The following is a 26560-nucleotide window of genomic DNA, read 5'->3' as shown; positions in this document are numbered from 1 at the left end:
AAAAAAACCCACCTGGACATACACTGGAAGTTTCAGTGTATGTCCAGAATCCCTAGGGCCCCCAAAATGACCCAACCGGACTGCCATGGGCTTCACAACTCACTCAAATCTCCCTCTTAATGAAAACCAACACCCTGGACTGTCAAATAGGGAAAAATCGATCCATCATGTGCTTCCAAAAATCTCTATCGATTTGAATAGAATCGCAGAAAAATGAAGACAGGAGATTTTTCTGTCGGATGAGAAAAGTGGTCCAAACGACCTCAAATGAGCTCCAAAAATTACCATAAATCAAACTATGTTCTTCCCGATCGAAATTAGTCTGTACGGATTGTACATTGCTGATGTTAGCCATACGGTTGCTGGCATTAGCAAGGCCCTATAGTTCTAATCAACTTGAAAGGGACTGTGATACTAAGCTGAGGCTGAGGTGTCTTATGTGTTAGATTCAAAATCCTAACACACTCTTTTATTATGATGTATCGCACAACTACACACTCCTCAAGATAACTGAGCATTGTGCACATGCACACACACCCAAAAACCCATACAAACAAAATACATGCATAATACCTACTAACTCTCTATACTATGTTGGCTACTATTGGGGTCCTCTCTATAGGAAAATAAATGGCTAAAATTTTGTTTGGTGGCCCTTTTGGAGCCCCAGTCATGGGATGTCCCTAAAGCATCTCATGAAATTGTTGTCTCACCATAATATCCTGTAAATCTACCAATCTTTGGTTTTTTGATAGGTGAAATGGCCCTGGGGCTTCTACAAGACCCTAGTCATTGCCGCAAACAATACATCATGTCCTAAGAAGTAATTATTTTCGAAGCTAACAATAATTTATTATTAAACTGAAAGGGGAGTGGAATTCCCAATACGAGCAGAGTGGGGCATGCCTAACCTGGCCAAGAAAGAAACATCAGAACCAACTGACTAACACCATTAGGAGCCAGGGAAAACAAAGTGTTTAGCCCGGTCGTGATGGTGTTATACTCTTGGAAAATTAAAAACATAGACCAAGGAATGACAACTTCCCCTTTAGCCCTGCTTATAATATCTGAAGAGGAGCTTTCCACTCTAATATCCTTATCATGAAAATGAGCCTGAATGAGTTGACCATGCTTTTGTTGGACCCCAGAAAACAATTTACCTTCCCCCTCTCACCATAAAGTGTATCTCCGATTTCCCCCTTGGAGAACTTGTAGACATTCTTTGGACTTGAACCACCAGCAGTCTGCCTTGCTCAGCAATCGGCCTGCACCTGTTAGGCACAAACCAGCCATACTAGCAATAGGCTGATTCAGCTTGCTCCCAATGGTTTCCTTCCATTGACTGCTTATGCCTTCAATTGAGAGGCCCGCAAAGTAAACACTAGGCATGCTATACTGTTAAGGTGTATTTCAAGCGTTGGGTGGCTTGGAGAAATTGTACATAGTTTCACTGAAGTTGTGCTATAATCTTTTTGGCAAGGTTAAAAAAGAAAAGAAAAAGGAATACAACTTTTAGCAATTGTTGAGAATTGGAAGTTTAATAATGAGTAACCCTTTAACTGCGATATTAACTGGCTATTTAATTGGAGTGCAATAATTATTTCAACTGAAGAGTACCATCAAGTCTCCATGCCTGACTTTGCTTGCTTGCCCTTTGGGGTGTGCCTGTAGTAGTTCTGCTCGGGATTAGTACTGGGTGGGACTGTGTTAGCATGCAAGTATTGTCAGTGTGAGCCACTGCAATGTCTTGTTTCCAAGAGCTTGGCTGAAAGAACAAGGTTGATGTTTGGTGAGCGGCTGATTGTATAACCTCTGATAACTTCACTTTTAGAAGATGACACCGACTTGCTGGGAGAAGGTTAAGATGACAACGACGGCGAATTATTTCCACCAAATTGTGATTATTTTCCTTAGGGTTTATAAGAAGTATCACTAAAATTGCAGTCCCATTCCTTCGAATCCAATTTGAAAGTAACATTATTGCATCAGAGTCTGGTTCTCAATATGATTGCCAAGCAGGTAACTGAAAATTGGTCTTTCCATTACATGAAACTGATTATTGCAATTCAATACAACTTTGGATGATGAGGATGAATTCATCAATGCATCCAAGTGTAGTCTCTTCCAACTAATTGGAGTTGGATACATGAATCCTATTATGCCATTCCACTATCAATGTTCAAAGACCATATCCTCCTTGCTTTCCCTCTGGCATTACAAGTATTTCTTGAATTTTCTCTTCCTGTGTCAAGTTTTGATTGCCTGGATGTGCCTAATTTGTTTTTCTTTTGTTATTAATATGTTTGCATCTCATAACGTCAATCATGATTACAAGCAGGAACTCTCAGAGCTAAAGAAGACACTCAATGTAGAAGTGGAGCAACTGAAATCAGTAAAGTCTAATGAAAGCTCAATCTTCTTTTACTTCTCTTCATCATTACGGAGTGTTGTTTAATGGAGTTGCCTCTAGGAATTTCAAGAACTGAGGAACACACTTCAACAACAACATGAGGACGTGACAACCAGTCTCAACAACTTGGGGGTAATTTTCTTTTAATTCATTTACTCATGGCACTAATTTTTGTATTCTCATAGTCTTTTGTGGCAATTGATTGAATTTGCAGGGAGAGATTAAAGGTGTTTGATTTTTCATTTCCACCTGTAAATGGTGGTAAATAGGCAATTATGATAGCTTATCCATGTTTGGAAGAAAGTAAAATACCAGTTGAAATACACCTCGGAAAATGTGATTTCATGCAAGAAATTTGCCGAGATTGCATACATGCCATCTCTATGGGACCCACCGTGATGTATGTGTTTGATCCATGCCCTCCATCTGTTTTACCACCTCATTTTATGGTATAAACCAAAAAATAAGGCAGATTCTAAGCTCAAGTGGACCATACAACAGGAAACAATGCCCCAAATGATGTCCACCATTGCCAGCTAGATCCTTCTTAGTGCCTACAGGGATGTGTATCTATCATCCAACCTGTTCATAAAGTCACACAGACATTCTTAAAGGGAATACACAAATATCGGCTTGATCCAAAACTTCTGTGGTCCCTAAGAAGTTTCCAATGGTAGGCGTTCGCTTCCCTCTGTTTCCTGTGGTCTGGTCCACTTGTGGTTTGGATCTACCTCATTTTTGGGCTCATGCCCTAATATGAGCGGGCAAAATGAATGGACGGCGTGGATCATATACATACATAATAGGGCCCCACAGTTTTTGTTCACAATCCATTTTCTGCCTCGGTATTAGTGGCAGTTTCACCCAAAAGATTCCCTTTCAACGTCGACTTTGATATTGCTGCTGCAATTACACATGAAGTAATGACAACCCATTTACATGTATTTACACATGTAATTGAAAAATCAAACACCCCCGAAATGATTGTGCCTTCTTGATAGTAAATATGAATGTGCAAAAGGCTAGGAGCAGTGCCTTTCTTGCATACTAAAACAAGAATATACGATACTCCCATCTACTTCGTGATTGGCAGTTGAGAGGATGTGGGATTCAGGATATCCCATCACCTGCTAAGGAACAGACCTAGTAGTGACACTGGGCCCAAATCCCATACTGTCCAACCATTAACCTGACAATCGAGTCTTGCATACAATTTTTTGGTATATAAGACAAATATCGGATCATCTCCCCTATGAAAATCAGTTAGTTGTTCCAAAATTGAGAAAATGCTTGGTTTTGATGTGGTTTCGTGAAGTCCCATAACAACTGTATTCTTATATTTGTTCTCATCCTCCTAATATTTCCATGACTTGAACTGAATAATGGCGAAATACTTCATGCATGGAGTTTGGCATGAACTGGGACAATGGAGGAGGTGGCTAATAAATACATTCTTTACCCTAAGATTCAATTTAACTAGTTCAGTGCCATCCCATTAAACAGTGGATAAGCGACTACTGATTCAAGTTTCTACATGATTTAGATTGAAAAATACCTTTTGAATTGATCATATCACTGTATGAATTTAGTATGATATTATATAACTAGAAAAGAAAGTGGCAAGGCTCTCCAGGGTAGTAAGGATGCCAAGGTACCATCCAACCTCCTCCCTGACCCACCTGATATCCTGAGTTAGTGCATATACAGGGAGCTCCTCCCATAATATATGCTAAACCCAACTGCCCATGATACAGTTTTTCTTTTAATTCTAAGGAAGACCGCCTTACAAGACTGGGAGATTCCTGAATGTGTGATTGTTCCTCTCTTTCCATGGGGACAGCATGACAATCAAGATGGATATGGTCCATACAGCCTTCTTTTTTTCCGATCAACCCACCATTCCAAGCTGAAATCAGATCATCCATTGCTGCATGGATTGCCCACTGCACTTCAAAGTTATTTTGATGCAGGACATGAAATTCCAATATGATATGCAAGATCTCAGGCTTAAGATTACGTTAGTTTAGAAACAATTACACAAATTCCATATCCCACACAAAAGTCCAAACATTAAATTAAGGGGAATCAATGTGGGTCCAGGCCTACACATGATAGGGCTGGATCAATAAAATTTATGAACCAAATGATGCTCACGGATAAGAAATAATCATCCACACATGCATAGTAATCAGTCCCTAATCCAAGGGATTTACCAATTTCAATTCAGAGAACCCTAAGGTAAGAAAATGGGCATAAAATTGGAGATTTGAGTAATTTAGGGTTAGGTTTAGGGATTTTGGGTGAAAGCGGAGTGAAAGAGAGGAGAGAGACGAACCAGAGAAACACCTCATGCGTTGACAAAAATAATGGCCCAGACGCACGTGCGTGTGATCCTGGCCGCACGTGTGTGGGACCCACTATTTAGAAAAAGGCTACCTTGGCCTGGTTGGCCAGCGATGGACTCCAAGACGCCCAAATCTCAGCTTAATCTGATGTACGGTTTGTGCGTGGTGCCTGTAGGGCCAGATTCCAAAATTCTGCTGTGGGGAGGAGAATTGCTGCAATAGACGATTGATTCGACGTGTAGATGATGGGGTGGGATGAGAAGAAGGGATGGTAGAAAATGGGTAGTAGAGATGGCGATGGACGAGGGCGAATCGGGATAGATGTGGCTTCGCACTACGGTAGTTAACCTTTCGATGAAGGGAGGGCTTCGCACCCAATTAGGATTCACAACTCAGAGAGTAGTAAGGTATCCCGTATCATTATTGGTTGACATAACGGTGCCCTCCGAAACCGATACGGATACGGGGGTGTAATGGCGATACGGGGGCGTAACGGCCCATAACGGTGCAAATTTTTTTTTTTTGCCAAAAAAATATGAAAAAATATGGATTAAATCCGGAATATTTTAAGCATTCCAAATATGCATTCATTTATAAATTGGATCATGTTTATGGTGGTGTAACGATTCACTCTTTGGTGAGAAGTTGTATCGGACTGTCTGATTAATTTTTGAACCAGGTAACCTGAATTTGACTACAAAATTCATATATTTAATTTTCTAAATATCTAATTTATATACTTAACAATTTGATATCATTTCTCCCAATAGTTCTTTAAAAAAATGAAATTAAATTCAGGTAGATGGCATTGCCAATTTGGGGCTGACTTGGAGGACCAATCTAGGCCCCAAATTAGCCTCAAATTCATGCAATTTATTGCCATTATCCCACTTATGAATTGGTGGACATTTATTGGATAGTGAATCATGAAAAAAATCAAAAGGCCCTATTTTAAAAAATAAAAGTCCACAAATTAACAATTAAAACTATTCAAACAATTTGATTTTGGCATTGTGAGTTAGCAATTGCAGTCCATAATTTAATTGGTAAATTTTAAGTTAATATATGTCTCATGTACAATTTTTTAAGGGCCCGAATTAGGCGGGACTCGGATTGTGAAGTGTAGCACACGTGTCAAAGTTTTTTGGGCCCCACCCGTGATGAATGTGTTATATCCACACCATCCATCCATTTTGCCAAATAATTTAGGGCATGAGCCCAAAAATGAGGCACATCCAAAGCTCAGGTGGACTGCACCATGAGAAACAACAATAATTAAAAGTTCACCATTAAAAATTTATTGGGGCTACAAAAGTTTTAGATCAAGCTGACATGTGTTATATCTAAACCGTCCATTCATTTGACGAGCTCGTCTTAAGGCTTGAACAGATTGGATGGAAAATAAACGTTATGGTGGGCCCTACGAATTGTTTAACGGTGAAAATCATCATCTCCGCTGCTATTTTTGATGTGGTCCGGACGATCTTTGGATATAATTCATTTTTTTGGTGTTGCTCTAAAATGATCTCTGAAAATAGATGAACGGTGTAGATATAATAAATACATCACTGTGGAGCCCACGTAACTTTGATCTCCTTTGAACCGTTCGTACAACTCGGAGCTCGAGGACCGTCAGCGCTCGTCTTAGCATGACACGTACCTCCAGCTGGTGCGCGGTACACCTCCAAAAAAAAAAAGAAGGGAGAGAGGGAAACCGAAAAGAAAAAAGAGAGAGAGAGAGAGAGAGAGAGAGAGAGAGAGAGAGAGAGAGAGAGGAGGAGGAGGAGGAGGAGGAGGAGGCCTGGGCCACAGCTGCAGCCGCAGCTCCCCGAGAAGGAGAAGAAGAAGAAGAAGAAGAAGAAAAAAGAAAGAAAGAAAGAAAAAAGGTAAGTATTTTTTTCCCTCTTTTTTAAGGCCCGTAATAGCCGTTACAAGTCAGTAACGGCCGTTTCGCCCGTAATGACCGTCACAGTAGCAAAATCGGGGCATCGCCCATTACGCCCTCGTATCACGTAACGGACCCCACCATTACCGTTACGTATCGGCCGTTACGTAACCAATATGAGACACCCTCAGAGTAGGAAAACGTAGAATTTTTATTAATCTTCAATGAATCAAAAGAACTACAAGGGGTGCCTATTTATAGAAAACCCTATACCCCAAAACTCGTGCCATGTGCGCAACCTATTATCTGGCGATGAAGTAAACTAAAATAAAAACCAAATAAAGAAATCTAAAGCGTTCATGATATTCTAAATAATGACAATAAGTAAAACCTAAAATATGAAATCAATCCGACTAGTGGGCTACGATCATGAGATCCCATGGTGGGTTCTTCTTGATTGTTGGGCCCACTCTTTTGAATCAAAACTGTCTCCTAACTAGGAGGTCCTCCCTGAACGTCGTCATCGATCCAGATCGACGGTGGGGTCCTCCTTTTGGCGTACGTGCGTAGGGGGCGGCGTGCGCGCTCGTGATGTCCCCATCAGATTCAAAAGATCCCACCAGTTTTTAGAGGCATACTCATAGTGGACCATAAGATCATCGATCGATTCCACATCTTTGAGGCACATTATGCATCCATTAGTTATTTTGTCATGTTTCTTTTCCTTAGGTTATTAATTGTTAGAATCTTCTTTGTTGTGAGCCATCTGAATGCTATCACCCTTGGAGGACCTGGCAAATGCGAAATCTAAGCCATAGGCATGTCTTCGACTCCACAAAGGAAAAGGGTACAGACTATATTGTCCTGCCTTTCAGCGTACTGTGGCACCGAGATATTATGGCCTGCAGATAAGAAGAAACAATGGAGAGCCACGTAAAATCGATTCAAAATGGAGTTTTCACACATCATACATCTTCCTGGAATCTGATCCTGTTGCAAATACCAACTTTGAACTCCATCCTCCAATTCCCCTTGACATGGCCTCCCAAAGCCTCAAGGTTCTCTTAAGTTGAGGATTGACTAGGGAACTGCCCCCCTTGTTGAACATATTTTTGGGAAATAGTCTACCTCCAAAAGCTATTATCTCCAAACCAAACCTGCAAAGTCATTTACCCAGCAAACTTTCATTCATAGATTTGAGTGCCTTAACCCCTATACTCTTGAGACGGAGGTTTGCAAACCTCCTTCCATCCCACCAAATGGATCCATTTCTCCTCCCTGACCTCACAAGAGGAAGTCTCTTTGGAGCTTCTCAATTCTATTTATCACACTAGGTGGAATTTAAATAACGACATAAAGTACATGTGCATGCTATATAAGGTGGTTTTGATGAGGTTGATCTGGCTGCTCAAAGACATTTCTCTTCCATGTTGAAGTTTGTCCTCCACCCTTTACACCACCACATCCTACAACCACTTTGCCAGCTTTCCCACACACAATGGAGCCTGAGATATGACGATAGTAGGTTCCTTCTTTTACAACCAAGCTTTGAAGAAAGGGCCTTCACTCTGTCCTCTCCTAATGACGATAGTAGGTTCCCGCTTTTACAACCAAGCTTTGAAGAAAGGGCCTTCACTCTTGCCCCACCTTTATCTGGTTTCATTTTCTTGTTTAACCATTTCATAATGGCCTTTACTGTTATACTCAAAGGTTGCACCTCTTATGAAATGGAAAAATGGGATGAGAGAAAAAGGTCAACTGGTAACAGCCATCTGGCTAGTACAATGCTAGAAGATTTTTATTTATTTATTTATTTATTTTTAACATCAAGTTATTGATTTTTTTAATTTATTAAATACTTATGGAAGAGTTTTCTTCGGAATGTAGATTCAGGATGCATCCGAAGAAGTACAGAGAACACAAAATCCTCCTGTCACGCAGAACAGAGAAGTTCAAACCCCCACATTGCAGGACAGTAAGGAGATTTAGCACCAGCTCGTTTTGGTTGGAAATTTAAACTTTTTTTTGTCTGCAGCCTAGTGGATGTGATATTCTCTATGTGAACTATATTTTTGGTTAATCGATTGTGGGCATTTTATGCTGCGTTTTTTTTTCCCCACTTTTGGCTTCTTGTGTTTTATTTCGAGCTCCCCATCACTAGCAGGACTTGATCCCAGCTCTTCTCCTCTAGAGAGGGCCCTCACTAGCCAACTCCATTCCCTAGCTGGAGGTTCTAGACCTGAACAATTGATAATCGAAGCAACACATGAGCATGTGGTTCCAATTTCAGATCTCGACCCATTTATCATTGTTTCAGATTGAGTGACCCCTTGGATCAACCTGACCTCTTTGCACCGCCAACAAAAACTACCACAGGACTCCATATACTTCTACGGGGCAAGTTATGCCATACCAACATCTTCGGTTATATAAATCTTGTAAAAACAGAGGCCTTCACTGAGAGGAAAAAGTGACTTTATGTGAGTACATCCTAGCCGTTGATAGTTTCATACATGCATATTTATTACAATGAAACTTGCGAAGGTGGTGTCACACATCGGACCATGTGATATCATAGTCACCAATCTGTGATTTAGGGATCCCCAATGCCTTCCACACTGCAGGAGAGGCATCCACTATGTTGTTGGGACATGGAGGTTGGTAATCATGATCGGAATCGCAGCCATTCATGGAGTCGCACTCATCAACAACCTTAGCCAATATGGATTGGCCACTGGCATTGATCTTGATGTTCTTTAGGCAGCGGCTACCACCATTGTACCACCCCGTAGACAAGGCCACAACCATTTCACTATCACTATGGTACTTGTTGTCACACTCAGAAGGGGCCCCACCATCGCCACCCTCAGCAAAGCTATTGATGGTCATGGTTGCGGGAGTATCACCAATAATGGGAGGTGAACAAAGGTACTGTGGATACATCTTGCCTGCCTTGCAACAGTCAAGAGTCGTTCTCCGTGTTGCACTTGTGGGCCTTGCCATGCAGGTAGCCGCTGGGCTGGCAAGATCTTAGTGATGTATAGCAATTCGCTGCGGTGAGGCTGGTGAAGAGTACAAACCCGAGTGCAAGCAGATGCTTAGCCATGTGACTTCTCTCTAGTCTCTCCTGAGTCTCCCTGTTTGGATGGCTTGGGTTTTTGGATGTGTAGACCTTAGGAGAAGGTGATGTGTATTTATAGGGAATTGATGGCAGTTCTTACTTGAAATTGGAAGACATGGGCAATTATGGCTGGCAATGTGCCGGGTCTGGACCCAGCAAAATCGAAAATTTGAATAAGGCTGGCCTCTTACTTCAGAATTGGAAGATGTGGTATGCAATACCTTGTCTCTTGCTTCAAATGGGAAGATATGGTACGCAATGCCTTGTCTCTTACTTCAAATGAGAAGATATGGTACGCAGACTCTCTCTCTCTCTCTCTCTCTCTTAGTCTTCAACAATCTGTTGTTTAAATTAATGTTGAATCAGGTAATGTGGGAGTCTCCCATTGTTGTTTGCAGGATTACTGTACATGGGCGCACTCTTAGTTGATCAGAACTGCTCAGTGGCTGGATGCCGACTGGATGTTTTGGGTTTATGGTCTGAAACATGGAACTGTTGGATGATCCGGAGGGGTCCACCATGTGTTGCAAACCAACTAAAAGGGTATATGGTTAACATCCAGCGTGAGCAAGTCTAGAAGTTGGATCTTTAATATTGCTCACTCTGGTCCATTGAATGAGTGGCCAACTGGATGAATGGTTTTTATTGGTTATGGTTTCACCCTTATTGTTTACATGACAATGATGGTTCTATCAGATCATGAAATCAAACGGCTGTGATCCTACTGTGGTGGGACCTACTGCTTGAATGTTACTGATTACTTTGAATGGGGCCTCATGCAACTTTCGTGCCTTTTGAGGACTATTTTGGCGAGTTTGAAGAGCTAGAAATTACAAGGGAACGCTTTTACATGGAGACAAAAGAGTGGTACACAAATGCAAAAAAAATGAGATGGACAGAGATGAACGTACGCTGCCTTCCATTGTGTAATAATATACTGAGGGTGCGTTTGGTTGCACCAAAATCATGAAATTTCATGTGTAATCAGTCTTAAGTTGGGGCAGAAATTCATTATACTCGTTAAATATTGGTACAACCAAACACTCTTAGGCAATGAATGAAATCAGGAAAGGTCGATATTCATCAATTGTCTATAAATAGACACAGACCCCAAACCAAACCATAATCAAATACCAACTCAAACGAGGGGAAAGATTGGAGAGAAATCACATGGCAAAGCATCTGCTTTCAGTACTCTGGGTCCTTATGGCATGTTTCCTCGCAGTGAATTGCTACAAACCACTGAAATCATGCAATCCCAGTGGCTACTTACGCGGCAAGGCCCACAAATGCAACACCCAGAACCACTCCGACTGCTGCAAGGCAGGCAAGATGTATCCTCAGTACCATTGCTCTCCTCCTGTTACTAGCAATACTGGTGCGACCATGACCATCAATAGCTTCGCCCCAGGGGGTGATGGTGGGGCCCCTTCTGAGTGCGACAACAAATACCATAGTGATAGTGAAAAAGTCGTGGCCCTGTCGACGGGATGGTATAATGGCGGAAGCCGTTGCCTTCAGAACATCAAGATCAACGCCAATGGTCGATCTGTATTGGCTAAGGTGGTTGATGAGTGTGATTCAATGAATGGTTGTGATTCAGATCATGACTACCAACCACCTTGCCCCAACAACATAGTAGATGCCTCTCCTGCGGTGTGGAAGGCATTGGGCATCCCCGAATCGCAGATCGGTGACTATGATATCACATGGTCCGATGCTTGACATAAGGGCTGCATTGAGCTGGGCTTGGGCTGGGTAAATGATATATTCGATAGCCCAATGGGCCCAACAATTGCCACCCGTACATGATATCACTTAGTATGTATTTCGTTGTGTCAAAATGTGTAAGGCATGCTTATGTCTATAATGTATTACTACTTCCTCCAAACTTATTATCCTCAGTTCATATGTTTTTGTTTTCTGATTGATATATTTGTGCACAAAAGGAATTTAATAGATTGCATGGGTGTAATATTTTGAAGTGGCCCCCACATAGTAAGTGATCCTCCCTCAAAAAAGAAAAAAAGAAAAAAAAAGCAGCTGTCGGGGTAATCCTAACCGTCTGATGGGTTGTCATCAAGTGGGTGATTAAGATGAAGATGGTCTTTGGATCAAATTCAGTGGGCCGGGTCTGAGCCAGACAAGTCAACATTTTGAATAGGCCTTGCCCATTAAGCCCAGTCCAACCCTTTCAAAATCAGGGTAGGAACCAACGCCAGGCCCACCCATTGCCACCCTTGATTAGAGCTGGGTTTAACCCGATCCGGTAGATCCGACCCGATCTGAACCGAACCAACGGCCTGGATCGGTGTGGATAGAGTAGGGCCATCCAGATTCGACAGTTTTTCAGATCGAGTTTGGATCGTGGTCAATCTAGACGGATCCAATTTGAATGGATTCGATCTGATCCGATTCGACCTGATCCGAATAGATACATGCACAGCACGCAAGTTACATGGCAGCGAACTCACTTGTCACGTGTGACTGATCACACGAAGTAGTTGCGCTTGAAGTGAGGTTGGTTGTGCACGTGATACTCAACTACCCTTTCCCCTTTATAAGAAACATCCCATGTCCATGCGTCATACACCATGCATTACCCCTAACCACCCATCTGGCAACTTCGGTGAAAGAGAAAACAACTATTCCAGACTCAGCTGTTGCTTGACTGGCATCAATCCCTCTCTTTCCTCGAATCTAATCCTTTTTTTCCTTTATATAGACTCACCCATCTTCCCAATTTCCAATCCATGGCCTCTCTTACGAAAAACCCATCTCTATTTTCTCTTAGAAATGGCAAAAAATGCAGTAACTTTCGAGGATTTCATTCCTTTAATGGCAGAAAAGCTTGGAGAAGGTCTTAAGGACCGATCTGAACCGTGCCCAATCCGATCCGACTCGGTTTTCTTGCCAAGTCGGTCTCGAATTGGATCAGGCCAGCAGTGGTTTGGATCGTTTCGAGTCCGATGACTTGGACTCGGTTTCGAATCGGATCGAGTTTGGGTCAGGCCATGTAGATTTCAGACCGAGTCGAGTTGAACCTAATCCGATCTGACTTGGTCCGATTCTCAGCTCTACCCATGATAATGGACACGGATTGCATCCTACCCCCGCCCATCTCCTGTTGGGAACCAGCAAGGGCTTTAAGTGGCCACCATGATGTATGTTTCTTATCCACACCGTCCACTCATTTTTTGGTATCATTTTAGGGTATAAGTCCAAAATGAGGCAGATCACGCATCAGGGGCGTAGAGTACAGATCACGCTCCATGTTCGAGCTTCTATAGGGCCTGCCGTGTGTAGAGTACAAATCACGCATCAGGTGCGCCACATTGAGTTCACCGCACACCCCCAAAACCAGGCCAATCCACGTAGCCGGAGGACGTGGGGCTCCACACACACCTTCCTTGGAAGTTTCTATGATGGGGCATCACCCTCGCCATAGCTTCTGCTCCTTTCCCATGGTGTGGCCCGCCTGAGTTCTTGGATTAGGTTGATTTATAAGTGCCTAGATAGCATGACTGGGCATCTAATGAATGGCTTCGATATCAAACAAACATCTCAGTGGGTCCCATATAGCTAATCCGGTCCCCGGATTAGCTATTGACAGGTTGAATAGCGAGGCTTGCTACTGAAGTGACGTCACTAAGTTCTGTGGGCCCCACCATGATGTATGGTTTGTATCCCCACCGTTCATCCATTTGGAAAGATCATATTAGGGCATGATCCAAAGAATGAGTCAGATCCAAAGCTCGAGTGGACCCCACCACAGAAAACAGTGGGGAGAGTGACGCCCGCCATTAAAAACTTCAAGGGGCTACAAAAGTTTTCGATCAAGCTTATATTTGTGTTTTCTCTTCTTTCATGTATGCGTTAACACATGAACAGGTTGGATCTCAAATAAACATCATAGTGGACCTTCGGAAAGTTTCAACGGTGGGCGTTACTCTCCCCACTTTTTTCTGTGGTGGGGTCTACTCTAGCCTTGGATCCCCTCATTCTTTGGATCATACCCTGAAATGATCTCTCCAAATGTATGGACGGTGTGGATACAACACACACATCATGGTGGGCCCCACAGAACTTGGTGACGTCACTTGAGTAGCGAGTCTCGCTACTCAACCAGTCAGTAGCTAATCCCCGTCCCCTTCGGATACACGTGATTGTTGTTAATCTTTGGAATGTCTTAAAACTAGTCTTGTATGTTGAATGACAGTCGTGCCCCATAATTAAGAGTCTCCAAAGCCTCCGTTCTTTTTTTACAATGGCGTTCCACTTGATGTTTGAATTGCGCCAATAGGTCTGTTCTGGTCCAAGCATCGCACCTAAATTTTAAGCCCGGGTCCAGCCCTCAAACCAAGGTTGGGTCCCTGTCTCCATTGCTACCCCTATCTGGAGCTTGATCTGCCGAATCTGTTCCAGTTGAGGGCTTTGAGTGCTCTCGGCTTTATCCAAGTTGTTCATCACGAGGGCCTTATGGTGTTTATCCATGGCCTGAAAATCACGTTGGCCTACTCTTAAAGTGGGCCACACGTTTATACAGTAAATAAATAAGATGATCAATGATCCTAATTCATTTTTCATCTCACATCTCACATCCTTCCATCTCCTTCTCTGCACGTGTAATCATTTGGTCCACATCCGTGGATGGTGGACCCGTATTGGGATAGACTCGGGGAGATACCTTCTGCATGGCTTGGAATCGTCTACATCGTGACCTGTTCAGAACATGTATGATCTAAACCATTTTTCGCTTTGGATTGTTCTTCGAAATCTGATATGATTGTATATGGATAGTCTTGAAATGGAAAATACAAGTTTTAATTATCAGAGAAAATGTTTTGATTCTAGTGTGTACTCGTCTAAAACCTATAAGAGTAGTCTTGTACAACAATCATTGTGGATTTTTGAAATTTTTTAGCAAATCCGTTGATGTCTATTTGGTACATGGAGTGGTTAGATTATATTAATCTGAATGAGGATTGTAGAGAAATTGTTCTCGGCCTCATCAGATTTTTAGATTGAGAGATCAAACCTGTTCAAGTGCATTCACTCACATTAAATAATGAATCTAATTTTATCATGGTTGATCTAAAGGGTTGATCAAAGTGGATTTTATGCATGTTGCAGGTCGTTTAATGCTTTGACGTATGATGGGATTAAATCATGCTGTTGGTGTGGTTTTTACGTAATGAGGGGTTCTCATTGAACGATAGAAATGGGCCATTGTTTTTGCATCTTTTAATGTGTTTTTCAATATTCCATAAATGTTAGATATCCTGTACTGCGTCTTAGATTGGCTGGATTAACCAGATGTAGATGTGAAATTGGTTGTTTTATACCGTTCGATGAGATCCATGGACACCCATCAATAGAGCGACCCAAGGAAAGTAGGATGAGATCCATGGACATCCATCAATAGAGCAACCAAAGACGGGGGTTTTCGGGCAATGAGAAATTCAATGGACGGAGCGGATCTTGCACAGATACGCTAATGTAGGGCCTACCATACATGTTGGGAACCACACAAGCACACGGAGTGGAAACAAGCAAAGTTCACGCAATCGCACAAATAAATCCAAACAAGAGCAATCTGATTTTTATGTGGAAAAACCCTTGCGGGAAAAAAACCACGGTACAAAGCGACGATTAATACATTATGAAAACATACTCACAAGAGATAAATGATCTTACCAATTCAAATAAGCCTTGAATCTCCTTCAAACCCTAGCTATGCCCTTGAACCCTTAGAAATGTTTTAGAAAAGCCTAATATACCTTCATCCTCCCTAATCCCAATTACTCTCAATATATATACTATCACAACCGGAATAAGAAACACATCGCGCACTTACGCAATTCTGCACGCAACTTCGATGGCATCGAGAAAACATCTAAAACAATCTAACAACCAACATAGATTTTTCTAATTTTTTTGATGAGATCGAGCATCTATCAATGACATTGACATCTGCTTGAGTGGTCTGTTGACGGCATTGACAGACCTTGTTATTGACATATTTAAGACATCAACAACAATCTCCATCATGTCTTCAATCTTTAATGTCCATAGTTCCTTAGCCTTCACCATCTCGAATTTGACTTTCATCATAATTTCATCACCATTTCTCGTGCATTCTCTGTCATCATTTCGACTTTGCCAAGCCCAAAGAAGTTGCATAAAACTTGAACTTTTATGTAGAAATTACCCATTTGGTCCAACCTCTCTCAACTGATGGTACATGAGAGTAAGCATCGCAACTAAATACTCACAGCCTCGAGTTGTTTACCTACTGACCACTCCATACTTCATCTGGAATTTTACAATTAATAACTGTACAAGGGGACTGATTCATCAAGTAACAAGACGTGTTTACGGCACCAGTCCACATTTCTTCGCCCAACCCAACATTGCTCATCATGCATCGGGCCCTCTCTATGAGAGTCCGATCGATCCGCTCAGCCACAATATTCTGCTCAGGCATGTGACGCGCTGTATTATGCCTAACGATCCCTTCAGTCTTAAAAAACTGATTGAATTTTCTCGAACTGAATTCTCCACCATTATCTGTCCGTATTACTTTCACCTTCCGCCTTGACTGTTTTTCAACAATCGCATTCTATTGTTTGAAGTTAGTAAAAACATCGGATTTACCTTTTATAAAGTACACCTACACCTTTCTGGAATAGTCATCAATAAATGTAACAAACCATGATAACCCTTTACTAGAAACTACGGGTGACGACCCTATATATCAAAATGCATATAATTTAGAACACCCTACAAATATATTTCCCAGATTTAAAAGACAACCTTGACTGTTTACCATGTATACAATGCTCATATATATATATATATATTAAAATCGATACTTTTAAAAATTGGAATTACAAATGCTATAGCTCCACTTGATGAAGTACCCCCGATCAACTTGTAAATGTTTACATTCATTTGTGCCTTTATGACTATGAGTTAAGGACATGATCAAACCCGGTGAATTTTCACCCAAGTGCCTCGAGTGCACCTAGAGATATCAGACTTATCCTCAGCTCAGGAATGCGTCTCACATGGGTAAAGATAAGCTCTATGCCATCAAATATGTTGATGTGTACCGATCAAACACCAACCACTTTATATGCATTATTGTTGCCCATAAACACCTGACTACCATTATACTCACTGTAACCTGTGAACCAACTCCTATGAGGGGTCATGTGGTATGAAGCCCCTGTATCCAAATCCATTCTCTGCTGAAATACCAGGATTTTGATGCAGTGAACACATCACTACCATTCGTCCCCTTATTGGATTCTGCTGTGTTAGCCTCACTCGAAGAACTCTCTGGATTCTCTTTCCTTAACATAGGATTCATGTGTGCTGTCATGCCAGAATTCTATCACTTCAACTTTCCTTTGCACTTGCCTTTGGATTTGAACTTCGATTGTGAAGGTCCACTGTCCCGCTTAGAATTCATTCACCTTGTAATCAACGCATCTGTAGAATTACCCACTCCATCACTTTTCTTTCTCATTGCCTTAGATTGAAGGGTTGGGGTAATGGTCTCAACATTAATGGTTGTTTTACTGATGCACAAAGAGTATTTGAATGATTCATATGACGTTGGAAGAGAGTTCAACAGAATACATGCTTGATCTTCATTTTTCATCATCTCTTACACATCCAACAACTTGCAAACAAGCCTATTGAAGTTACTGATGTCGGCCTCAATATCAGCTCCCTTCGTCATTGTTGAGAATCAAATATTGCATAATTTCCCCCATTTATATCTTGGTTTTATGAACATGAATAAACTTAATATTCTATTTTACTCGTGTTTGCGTCGCAAGGTGAATTTAAGAGCTTGGATTGAAAAGGGTGCTAAAAGCATGAATTTGATGTTCAAGAATCACTAAGGCAAGGGATGGATCTTAGGAGACCATGATTGAAGAATTCACATGCCAAAGATCCAAGAAAATCAAGTGAGGAATGAAGAGAATCAAAGATTTGAAGTGAAAAAAAGGAATCCTGAAATTGTTCTGAAAAAACATATTCTGAAGTCTATTTTGAAAAACTGTGAAGAGTGAAGTCTATTTTAGCAAACTGCGTAAATTTGAGACGGTTTATAGAGTTTTTCAATTTGGTGCGAAAGTTGGAGTTCCCCACTTATAAATAGGGCTTCCTAGGGCATTCCTAAGCATCATTCAAAGCATCCTAAAGTAAGATGTAGGGTTTTTAGAGAGTTTTATATAGGGTTTTTGAAAAGTTTCATAGTTTCAATTTGTTTTTCTTTATAAGTTTTTAGATATTTATTTATTTCTTGTTGCTTTTCTATTTTGTAATTTAATTATGTTTTTCTAAGTTCCCTCTAGCCCAAGCTAGAAGAGAAGCACATTGGTTTAATATTTTCATAATTATGATGATCATTTGTTTTAATGATGAGAAGAATGGTGAATGCATGTTATCAATTGTTTAGGTTTAGTTTTTGGTCCTTATGTGAGATCCATATGATTCTATCATATGAGATCCACATTGATGGATATGCTTATCATAAATCAATTAGATTTCCTAAATAGGAGAGGTTCTCAACATGCTATATTTCTTTGATATTCGTTATCTTATAGATATGAATTTTTAAAATCACTGGTGCTTAAGAATATATATCAATGGTGCAAATCCATGATTTTCTAATCTTTTATATCATTTATTTAAAATATTTAAATTATTTTATTTTCCGATTAGGCCGACCATAGTACTTGGATCCTAGTTGTGTTATCCAAGTCATCATGATTTTGGAACATTAACCCATGTGTGGAACTTTGAAGCTTGGGTGTTGTTTTAATTCAGTTGAATTAAATCTATTCAAAACTCCCAAAAGCAATTCATCAGTTTATTTTTTTATTATTTAGTTTGTTTTGCATTTGATTTTCTCCTTCTCGCAATTCATTTCCCTATGAGATCAACCCTGTATTCATGTGATACTGCTTACGAACCTCTACACTTGGAGGTAAGCAAGCAAGTATTTTGCACCGTTGTCGGGGAGAGACTGAGATAGATTAGATCTGTGCAAGATAGCTAAGGAAAGTTCTTTTCTAAGATAAGTTCTCTTCTAAACCTTCCAAAATTTCTATAGATTTTCTGTTTTTCTTTGAAAGTAAATTCAATTGGGTCTTTTAAGCACTAACTGTGACATAAGGTTGCCCTTCTTGGGATTTTATCACCCAAGTGCTATGGTTGTCCTACAGTTGCTGTTTGATCACAAAGATCATGTGCTGAATTTATTTTCCAGATTAGCATATTTTAATTCTGTATTATTTTTACTTTTGTTGATTTATTTTTATTTTTACTTTATAGGTTGAACCCTTATGGTCGGCCCTGTCACCTGGGTTGTTGATTTATTTTTTCTTTGTGGATTGAACCCTCATAGTCGGCCCTGCCGACTGGGTTGTTGATTTATTTTGCTTTGTAGATTAAACTCTTATGGTCGGCTCTGCCGCTTGGGTTATTGATTTATTTTACTTTGTGGATTGAACCCTCATGGTCGGACCTGCCGCTTGGGTTGTTGGTTAAGTTTTTTATTTTTATTTTAAGTATCATAGTTGCTATTTAAATTAATGGTATTTGTTATGTGGTGTGGATGATTTATATCCCGTTGGAGTAGGGATCAAAACAATCGACTCTCCTCCAAAGGTAGACTAGTTCTAGGCCTTGATCATTTACTTAGAAAATGCACTCAATATCACTTGGATTCCATGACTGACCCAGTTGATAATCCAAATCCAAATCTGCCAGATCCAACTATAAATCAAAACAGAAAAAATCAACGTAATCCTCTTCTTGAGGATGATAATGAAGTTCATAGGAATGTGTTAAACTAACCACGGACTTTACATGAATGTCTACACCTTGAAAGATCAACTTTACCATCTTGCATAGTGTTCTCTGCTCACACAGGAAACATTGATTTTAAACCAGGTGGGATTTAATTGATTCCTAAATTTCATGGCTTTGATTCTGAAAGCCCCTACTTGCACCTCAAGGACTTTGAGGAAATAATTGTAATATTACAAGTAAACAATGGTAATAAAGATGCACTTAAGCTTAGGTTATTCTCATTTTCTTTAAAGAATCGGGCCAACTTATGGCTCAACTCTCTAAGACCTAATACCATCACTACATGGTAAGCCTTAAGTAGAGAGTTTTTGAAAAAATTCTTTTCCGAGCACAAAATAAATGCACTTAAACAGGAAATCATGTCGTTCTCCTAAAAGGGGAATGAACTGTTTTTCCAAGTTTGGGAGTGCTTCAAACACCTTCTACTTATTTGTCCACATCATGGTTATGAACCATGACACGTGATTGATGCGTTCTGAAAGGGGCTCACCATGGATACCCGTCAGTTCATAGAGATGATGTGTGGTGGAACCTTTCTTAACAAAGATCATAATGAGGTTTTGAATTTTCTAGACATGTTATTAGAGAATACGCAAACATGGAATGTTTCTGTTAAACCAGACCAAACTAGATCCATTTCTAGAGAGAAAGTAGAGATGTATGTCCTAAGAGAGGAAGACGACTTTAATGCAAAATTCGTTGCATTGGCTAGAAAGGTCGAAGCTTTGGAAATTAGGAAGGTTAATATGATTAAAGAAAATACTTTCTTAGGTAATTTTTGTAGCATTTGTGGTGATGCAGACCATGAAACGAAGGATTATCCAATAATCCAGTTGTACAAAATATCACGCATGAGCATGAGCAAGCAAATGCTATAAATAACTACCAAAGGTCAGTTACGCAACCAATGGGAAACACATATAATCCAAATTGGCGTAACCATCCTAATCTTAATTGGAGGAATGGACCACAAATTAATGCGCCCAATGCGCCTCAAATGCCTCTACAAAACAACTTCTTTGGGGCATCTAACAATGCACCATATGTGCCCCCACCAAAGCGATTATCTGTAGAGGATGCATTGACTGTATTCATGAACTCTCAAGCTCAAATGAATTAGTCTCTAATTCAATCAAATCAGGAATTAAAGATGGCCATGGCTAGGATTGATACTCAACTAAATGCTAGGGAAAAAGGCACCATTCCTTCTCAACCTAAACCTTAGAAATATACATTTTATTGGAGACTCAAATCCAATTGAGCTACATCATGAACAAGCTAAGGCCATCATTACCTTGAAAAGTGAAAAAGAGGTCGATAACAAGATAATGCAACCGGTAGAAATACCAGAGGATGAGCCACCATCTCAAGAGAATGATGAACCAGCTATGGTTCAAGAGCCGCAACAACAAAAGGACAAAGAGACTAAGTCATATGAACCTCCAGTTCCGTTCCCATCTAAACTTCAGAACCCAACTATCCCCATGAAATATCAGGAGGTGTTGGATGTGCTCTAAAAGGTTACTGTCAATATTTCTCTGCTTAATGCCATTAGACAAATTCCATCATATGCTAAATATCTCAAGGACTTATGTACTGTAAAGAGAAAATTGTGCACAAAAAGGCCTTCCTTACTAAGAAAGTAAGCTCTATCATTCAACAAAGGGCCGTACCCAAATACAAAGACCCGGGAAGTCCCACTATTCTTTGTATTGTTGGAAAATTTTAAATTGAGCATGCTTTGCTAGATTTGGGTGCAAATGTCAACTTAGTACCTTATTCAGTTTACTAACAAATGGGGTTAGGCGAGCTTAAACCAACCACGATTACACTCCAACTTGTTGACTGCTTTATTAAGGTACCAAGGAAAATTTTAGAGGATGTGTCAGTCCAAATGGAGTAATTCTACTTTCTCGTGGATTTTATTGTACTAGACATCGAACCATGTGTAAATGCGAGCGCGCAAGTTCCCATCATTTTAGGCCGCCCATTCCTAGCAACTTCAAATACAATCATAAATTGCAGGAATGGAATGATGAACTTGTCTTTTGGTAACATAACTCTAGAGCTAAATATTTTCATTATATGTAAGCAGCCCATTGACAATAATGAGATCCATGAGCTGAATTTTATGGACTGCTTGGTAGAAGAAGAGGAATTGGAACCTAGTCTGACTAAGGAATTGATTTAAGTTTTTGGGGACTTGAAAAATTCTAATTTAGAAAAAGTGCTTGCTGAAATTTGTGATGATAATGAAAGCACTACCACCCAGGACATTGATATGTACCAATGGAGACCGCGGACTCAAATCCTATCTATCGAGGACTCGCGACCTCTGCCATCACCAACTAATGCTCAAAAGCTTGATCTAAAACCACTACCAAATGAGCTTAAGTATGTATACTTGGATGAAAATAAAACTTATCCTATGGCGATCTCTTCATTTTTAGACAAGGATCAAGAAATTAAATTGCTGAATATTCAAAGGGACCACAAAAGAGCCTTGGGATGGACCATTTTATACATCAAGGGTATAAGCCCTTCTATATGCACCAATCGGATCCACCTCGATGAGGATGCCAAACTAATTAGAAAACTTCAAAGGCATCTCAATCCAAACATGATGGAAGTTGTAAAAAATGAGGTGATCAAATTGTTGGATGTGGGAATCATCTACCCAATATCCGATAGTGTTTGGGTGAGTCCAACTCAAGTAGTCCCAAAGAAATCTGGAATAACTATTGTGCAAAATTCTAATAATGAACTCATATCAACACATGTCATCACAGGTTGGCGTGTTTGCATTAACTATAGAAAATTGAACCAGGTCACAAAGAGGGACCATTTCCCTCTACCATTCATTGATCAAGTTTTAGAGAGGGTAGTAGGTCACTCCTATAGTTTTCTTGATGGATATTCCGGATATAACCAAATAGAGATAGCCCTGGAAGACCAAGAGAAAACCACGTTCACTTGTCCATTTGGCATGTTTACTTTCAAACGGATGCCAGTTGGATTGTGCAACGCCCCAACAACTTTCCAACGATGCATGTTAAGTATTTTTTTAAAAATATGGTTGGAAAGTTTCTTGAGGTTTTCATGGATAACTTCTCTGTATTTGGAAGTAGTTTTAAGGAATGCCTCAACAATTTATCTCTTGTCTTGTTTAGGTGTGAAGAAAATCACATTGTCTTAAATAGGGAGAAATGTCATTTCATGGTTTAAAAAGGATTTATTTTGGGCCATGTTATCTCTAAAAATGGAATCGAGATAAATTGCTCAAAACTGGACATTATAGCTAATCTACCTATCTTTCAAACTGTTAAAGATATTAGATCACTTATAGGGCATGCTGGTTTTTACAGAAGATTCATGAAGGACTTTAGTGCCATTACTAGACTCTTGACTAATCTTCTTCAAAAGGATGTTCCATTTAAGTGGACAGATGAGTGTGTAAGTGCTTTTAACAAAATTAAATCATTTCTTACCACTGCACCTATCATGCGTCCACCAGATTGGATACTTCCTTTTGAACTAATATGTGATGCAAGTGATTATGCCATAGGAGCAGTTTTGGGCCAAAGGAAAGATAAACGGCTCTACGTTATTCACTACGCGAATAGAACTCTAAACTCGGCCCAAGTGAACTACTCAACAACTGAAAAGTAGTTACTTGTAGTAGTTTTTGCTTTGAATAAGTTTATGTCGTACTTTCTGGGATCCAAAGTGGTCATTTTCATGGACCACTCGGTAAATTACATTTATCGACGAAATAATTGTCGGGAAAATAGTTTTCACCAACGATATATATTGTCATCGGGAAAAGTTTCTAGGCCGTCGTTGTAAATGGTGGTGGGAACATATTTGGTCGTGGTGGGAATCTTTTGCTGACAAAATATAATTTCGTCGGGGAAAGTCATGTTATCGATGAAATTGATTTCGTCGAAAATAAGTTTATCGGTAAAATGAAAATTTCTTATAGTGAGACGGGAAGCACATTGGTTTAATATTTTCATAATTATGATGGTTCATTGTTTTAATGATGAAAAGAATGGTGAATGCATGTTATCAGTTGTTTAGGTTTAGTTTTTGATCCTCATGTGAGATCCATATGTTTCCATCATATGAGATCCACATTGATGAATAGGCTTACCCTTAATCAATTAGATTTCCTAGATAGGAGAGGTTCTCAACATGCTATATTTCTTCGATATTCATTATCTTATAGATATGAATTCTAAAATCACTGGCACTTGAGCATATATATCAATGGTGCAAATCCATGATTTTCTAATCTTTTATATCATTTATTTAAAATGTTTAAATTATTTTATTTTCCGATTAGGCCGACCATAGTGCTCGGATCCTAGTTGTGTTATCCAAGTCATCATGATTTTGGAACATTAACCTATGTGTGGAACTTTGAAGCTTGGGTGTTGTTTTAATTTAGTTGAATTGCATCAATTCAAAACTCATAAAATCAAATCATCAGTTTAGTTTTTATTACTTAGTTTATTTTGCATTTGAATTTCTCCTTCTCGCAATTCATCTCCCTATGGGATCGACCTTGTATTCACGGGATACTACTTACGAACTTCTGCACTTGAAGGCAAGCAATCAGTCATCTTTAGATTGAACAAGTGTAGTTTCAAGTACAAGCGATTCTCAATAGACTTATTCACATGGATGTTCTCTAGTTTTGCCCTTGTACTTGTTGCAGTTTTCTCTCTGATAACATTATAAAAGATCTCATCCGTTAGACACAACTAAATAGATACATTAGCTTTCTTATCCAACTTGTTCTAGTATTATTCTTACATAGTTTTCGGTCACTTTCCAAGGAGAGTTTCGTCCAATCCTTGCTGAACTAGGATACCGTTTATTTTAACTTTCCATAGTTTAAAATTATTTTTACCGAAATACTTCTCTACATCGAATTTCATGTTAGTTGCTATTGATACATTGCTTTCAGATTCGATCTGCTTCCCAACGTAATTCTGTTACCACTTGTTGGGAACCGCATAAGCACACAGAGCGAAATCAAGCAAAGTACATGCAATGCACAAAGAAATCCAAACAAGAACAATTCAATTTTTACGTGAAAAACCCTTATAATAAAAAACCACGGCACAAAGCGATAAGTCATGTATTATGAAAGTAGAATTTCAAGAGATAGATGATCTTATTGATTCGAAAAAGCCTCAAATCTTCTTCAAATCCTAGCTATGCCCTTGAACCCTTAGGAACATTTTAGAAAGTCCTAATACACATTCATCCCCCTAATCCCGATTACACCCGATATATATACTATCATAAATGGAATAGGAAATAAATTGCGCACTTATGCAATTCTAAGTGAAACTTTAATCAGACCTTCGATGGCATCGATATCCCTCGAAGACCTATTGTTGGCATCGATGCCATCAAAAAAACATCTAAAATAGTTTAACAACCAACATAGATTTATTTTCATTTTTCTAATGGGATCGAGCATCTGTCGATGACATTGAGTGGTCTGTTGATGACATCAACAAACCCTGTTACTGATAGATTTAAGACATCAACAACACTACAAACACTGGGTAGGAACGTTTTCTAACTGAGAAGGAGCTGTACGACACCCCTTTCTCTTCTTGCACTTTTGAAAACTCCTCTGCTCCTCTCTCTAGTTTTCTTCTTCCTGATCTGCCTCTTCCTCATTCTCCCATTATTTCTTTTATTTTTTAAACTTTTTTTAAAAAAAATAAAAATCCAATCCTATATTTTTATGATATCCAAGTTTCAAAAAATTATAAATTTGAGATAAAGGCTGAAATTACTACAAAGTTGAGGGCCCTACTTGTCCACATTGATTATGACAGTTGAATGGATGTATGATGTACATGCTATCCAAACCACCCATGCAGCGTATATATGACTGGCTGATCAGTGGCTTGCTGTGGAAGGGGTTGGCGACACTACATGTCTAGCCACTCTAGGCATGGATGGTCCTCATCGTGTGAGTGTACCTGCACGTTCACATATGTTGATAGTCGAGGTTAGATGTTCTGTTGATCGGGTGAGTTGGTATCCTTCTTCTTCAGGAACCTATAGTATGGCCTAACAAGAGAATCCACACAGCTGCCAGATTGGGATTCTAGCATTCCATCTCCGAAGACATAACGGAAGGGAAGATTTGGATTCTTTTTAATCCCCCATACCAGCTCCAAACAATTTCGGCCACAAACCAATGCATCAGAGTCAAAGCGAAATCGGACGACAGCGATCGGGCAGTCACTATCTCCGTTGTATATGCTGATTGCAACAAAATGAATATGAAACTTCTCTGGGAGGAACTGATTTCCCTGTCATCTGCCACCTCAGGCCCATGGCTGGTCACTGGAGATTTCAATGCAACCATCAGCCAAGATGAGAGAGCAGGGAGCCGGGTGGCCGATCTTAGAAGCATGGATGACTTCCGCTTAGCCATTAGTGAAGCAGGCCTGATTGATGTAGGATTTTCGGGCTCTAAATTCACTTGGTGTAACAATAGAGCGGGACAAAGCAGACGCTAGGCTAGGCTTGACAGAATGCTTTTGAACTCGGACTGGTTGCAGGCTTTTCCCAGATGCAAGGTGTTCACACCCCAAGTATAGGGTTGTGATGTAGTAATAATCTCGGTGAGACCGGGGTCGAATCCATAGGGACTAATCCTTGTACGTAATTTGAAAGTAACCAGAACTAGAACTAGAATAAGATGTAATCTAAATCAAGTGAATATGAGAGAATAATGGTGAAACAAGAAACTAAAATTTGTAAAATTCAAAGATAGAAAACTCGAGATTCAGAGGATCCACTTGTAGAGATCAGGGAGATCTACGCTTGATTCATGAACTCAACTGGACTTTGAGTCCCATCTTCATCCA

At 40.0% G+C, this 26560-nt stretch overlaps 1 protein-coding gene and 2 pseudogenes across 1 annotated transcript in view; 2 read left to right on the top strand and 1 right to left on the bottom strand.

Annotated features, from left to right (window-relative positions):
* LOC131225122 (uncharacterized) overlaps positions 1-8752 on the top strand; it is a 29820-nt gene extending 21068 nt beyond the window's left edge. Inside the window, exons 4-6 of the mRNA XM_058220558.1 lie at positions 2339-2392; positions 2471-2542; positions 8528-8752. Of these exons, the coding sequence (XP_058076541.1) occupies positions 2339-2392; positions 2471-2542; positions 8528-8629 (228 nt within the window). The 3' untranslated portion in view covers positions 8630-8752. The remainder of the gene's footprint in view (positions 1-2338; positions 2393-2470; positions 2543-8527) is intronic.
* Positions 8753-9190: 438 nt separating this feature from the next.
* Positions 9191-9940, bottom strand: LOC131225121 (putative ripening-related protein 1; annotated as a pseudogene).
* A 427-nt stretch (positions 9941-10367) lies between these two features.
* The window catches only part of LOC131225120 (uncharacterized), a 35680-nt pseudogene continuing 19487 nt past the window's right edge, over positions 10368-26560 (top strand).

Source organism: Magnolia sinica, chromosome 14, assembly GCF_029962835.1.
Source record: "Magnolia sinica isolate HGM2019 chromosome 14, MsV1, whole genome shotgun sequence".
Lineage (NCBI taxonomy): Eukaryota > Viridiplantae > Streptophyta > Magnoliopsida > Magnoliales > Magnoliaceae > Magnolia > Magnolia sinica.
This window is presented reverse-complemented; position numbering and strand designations above follow the sequence as displayed.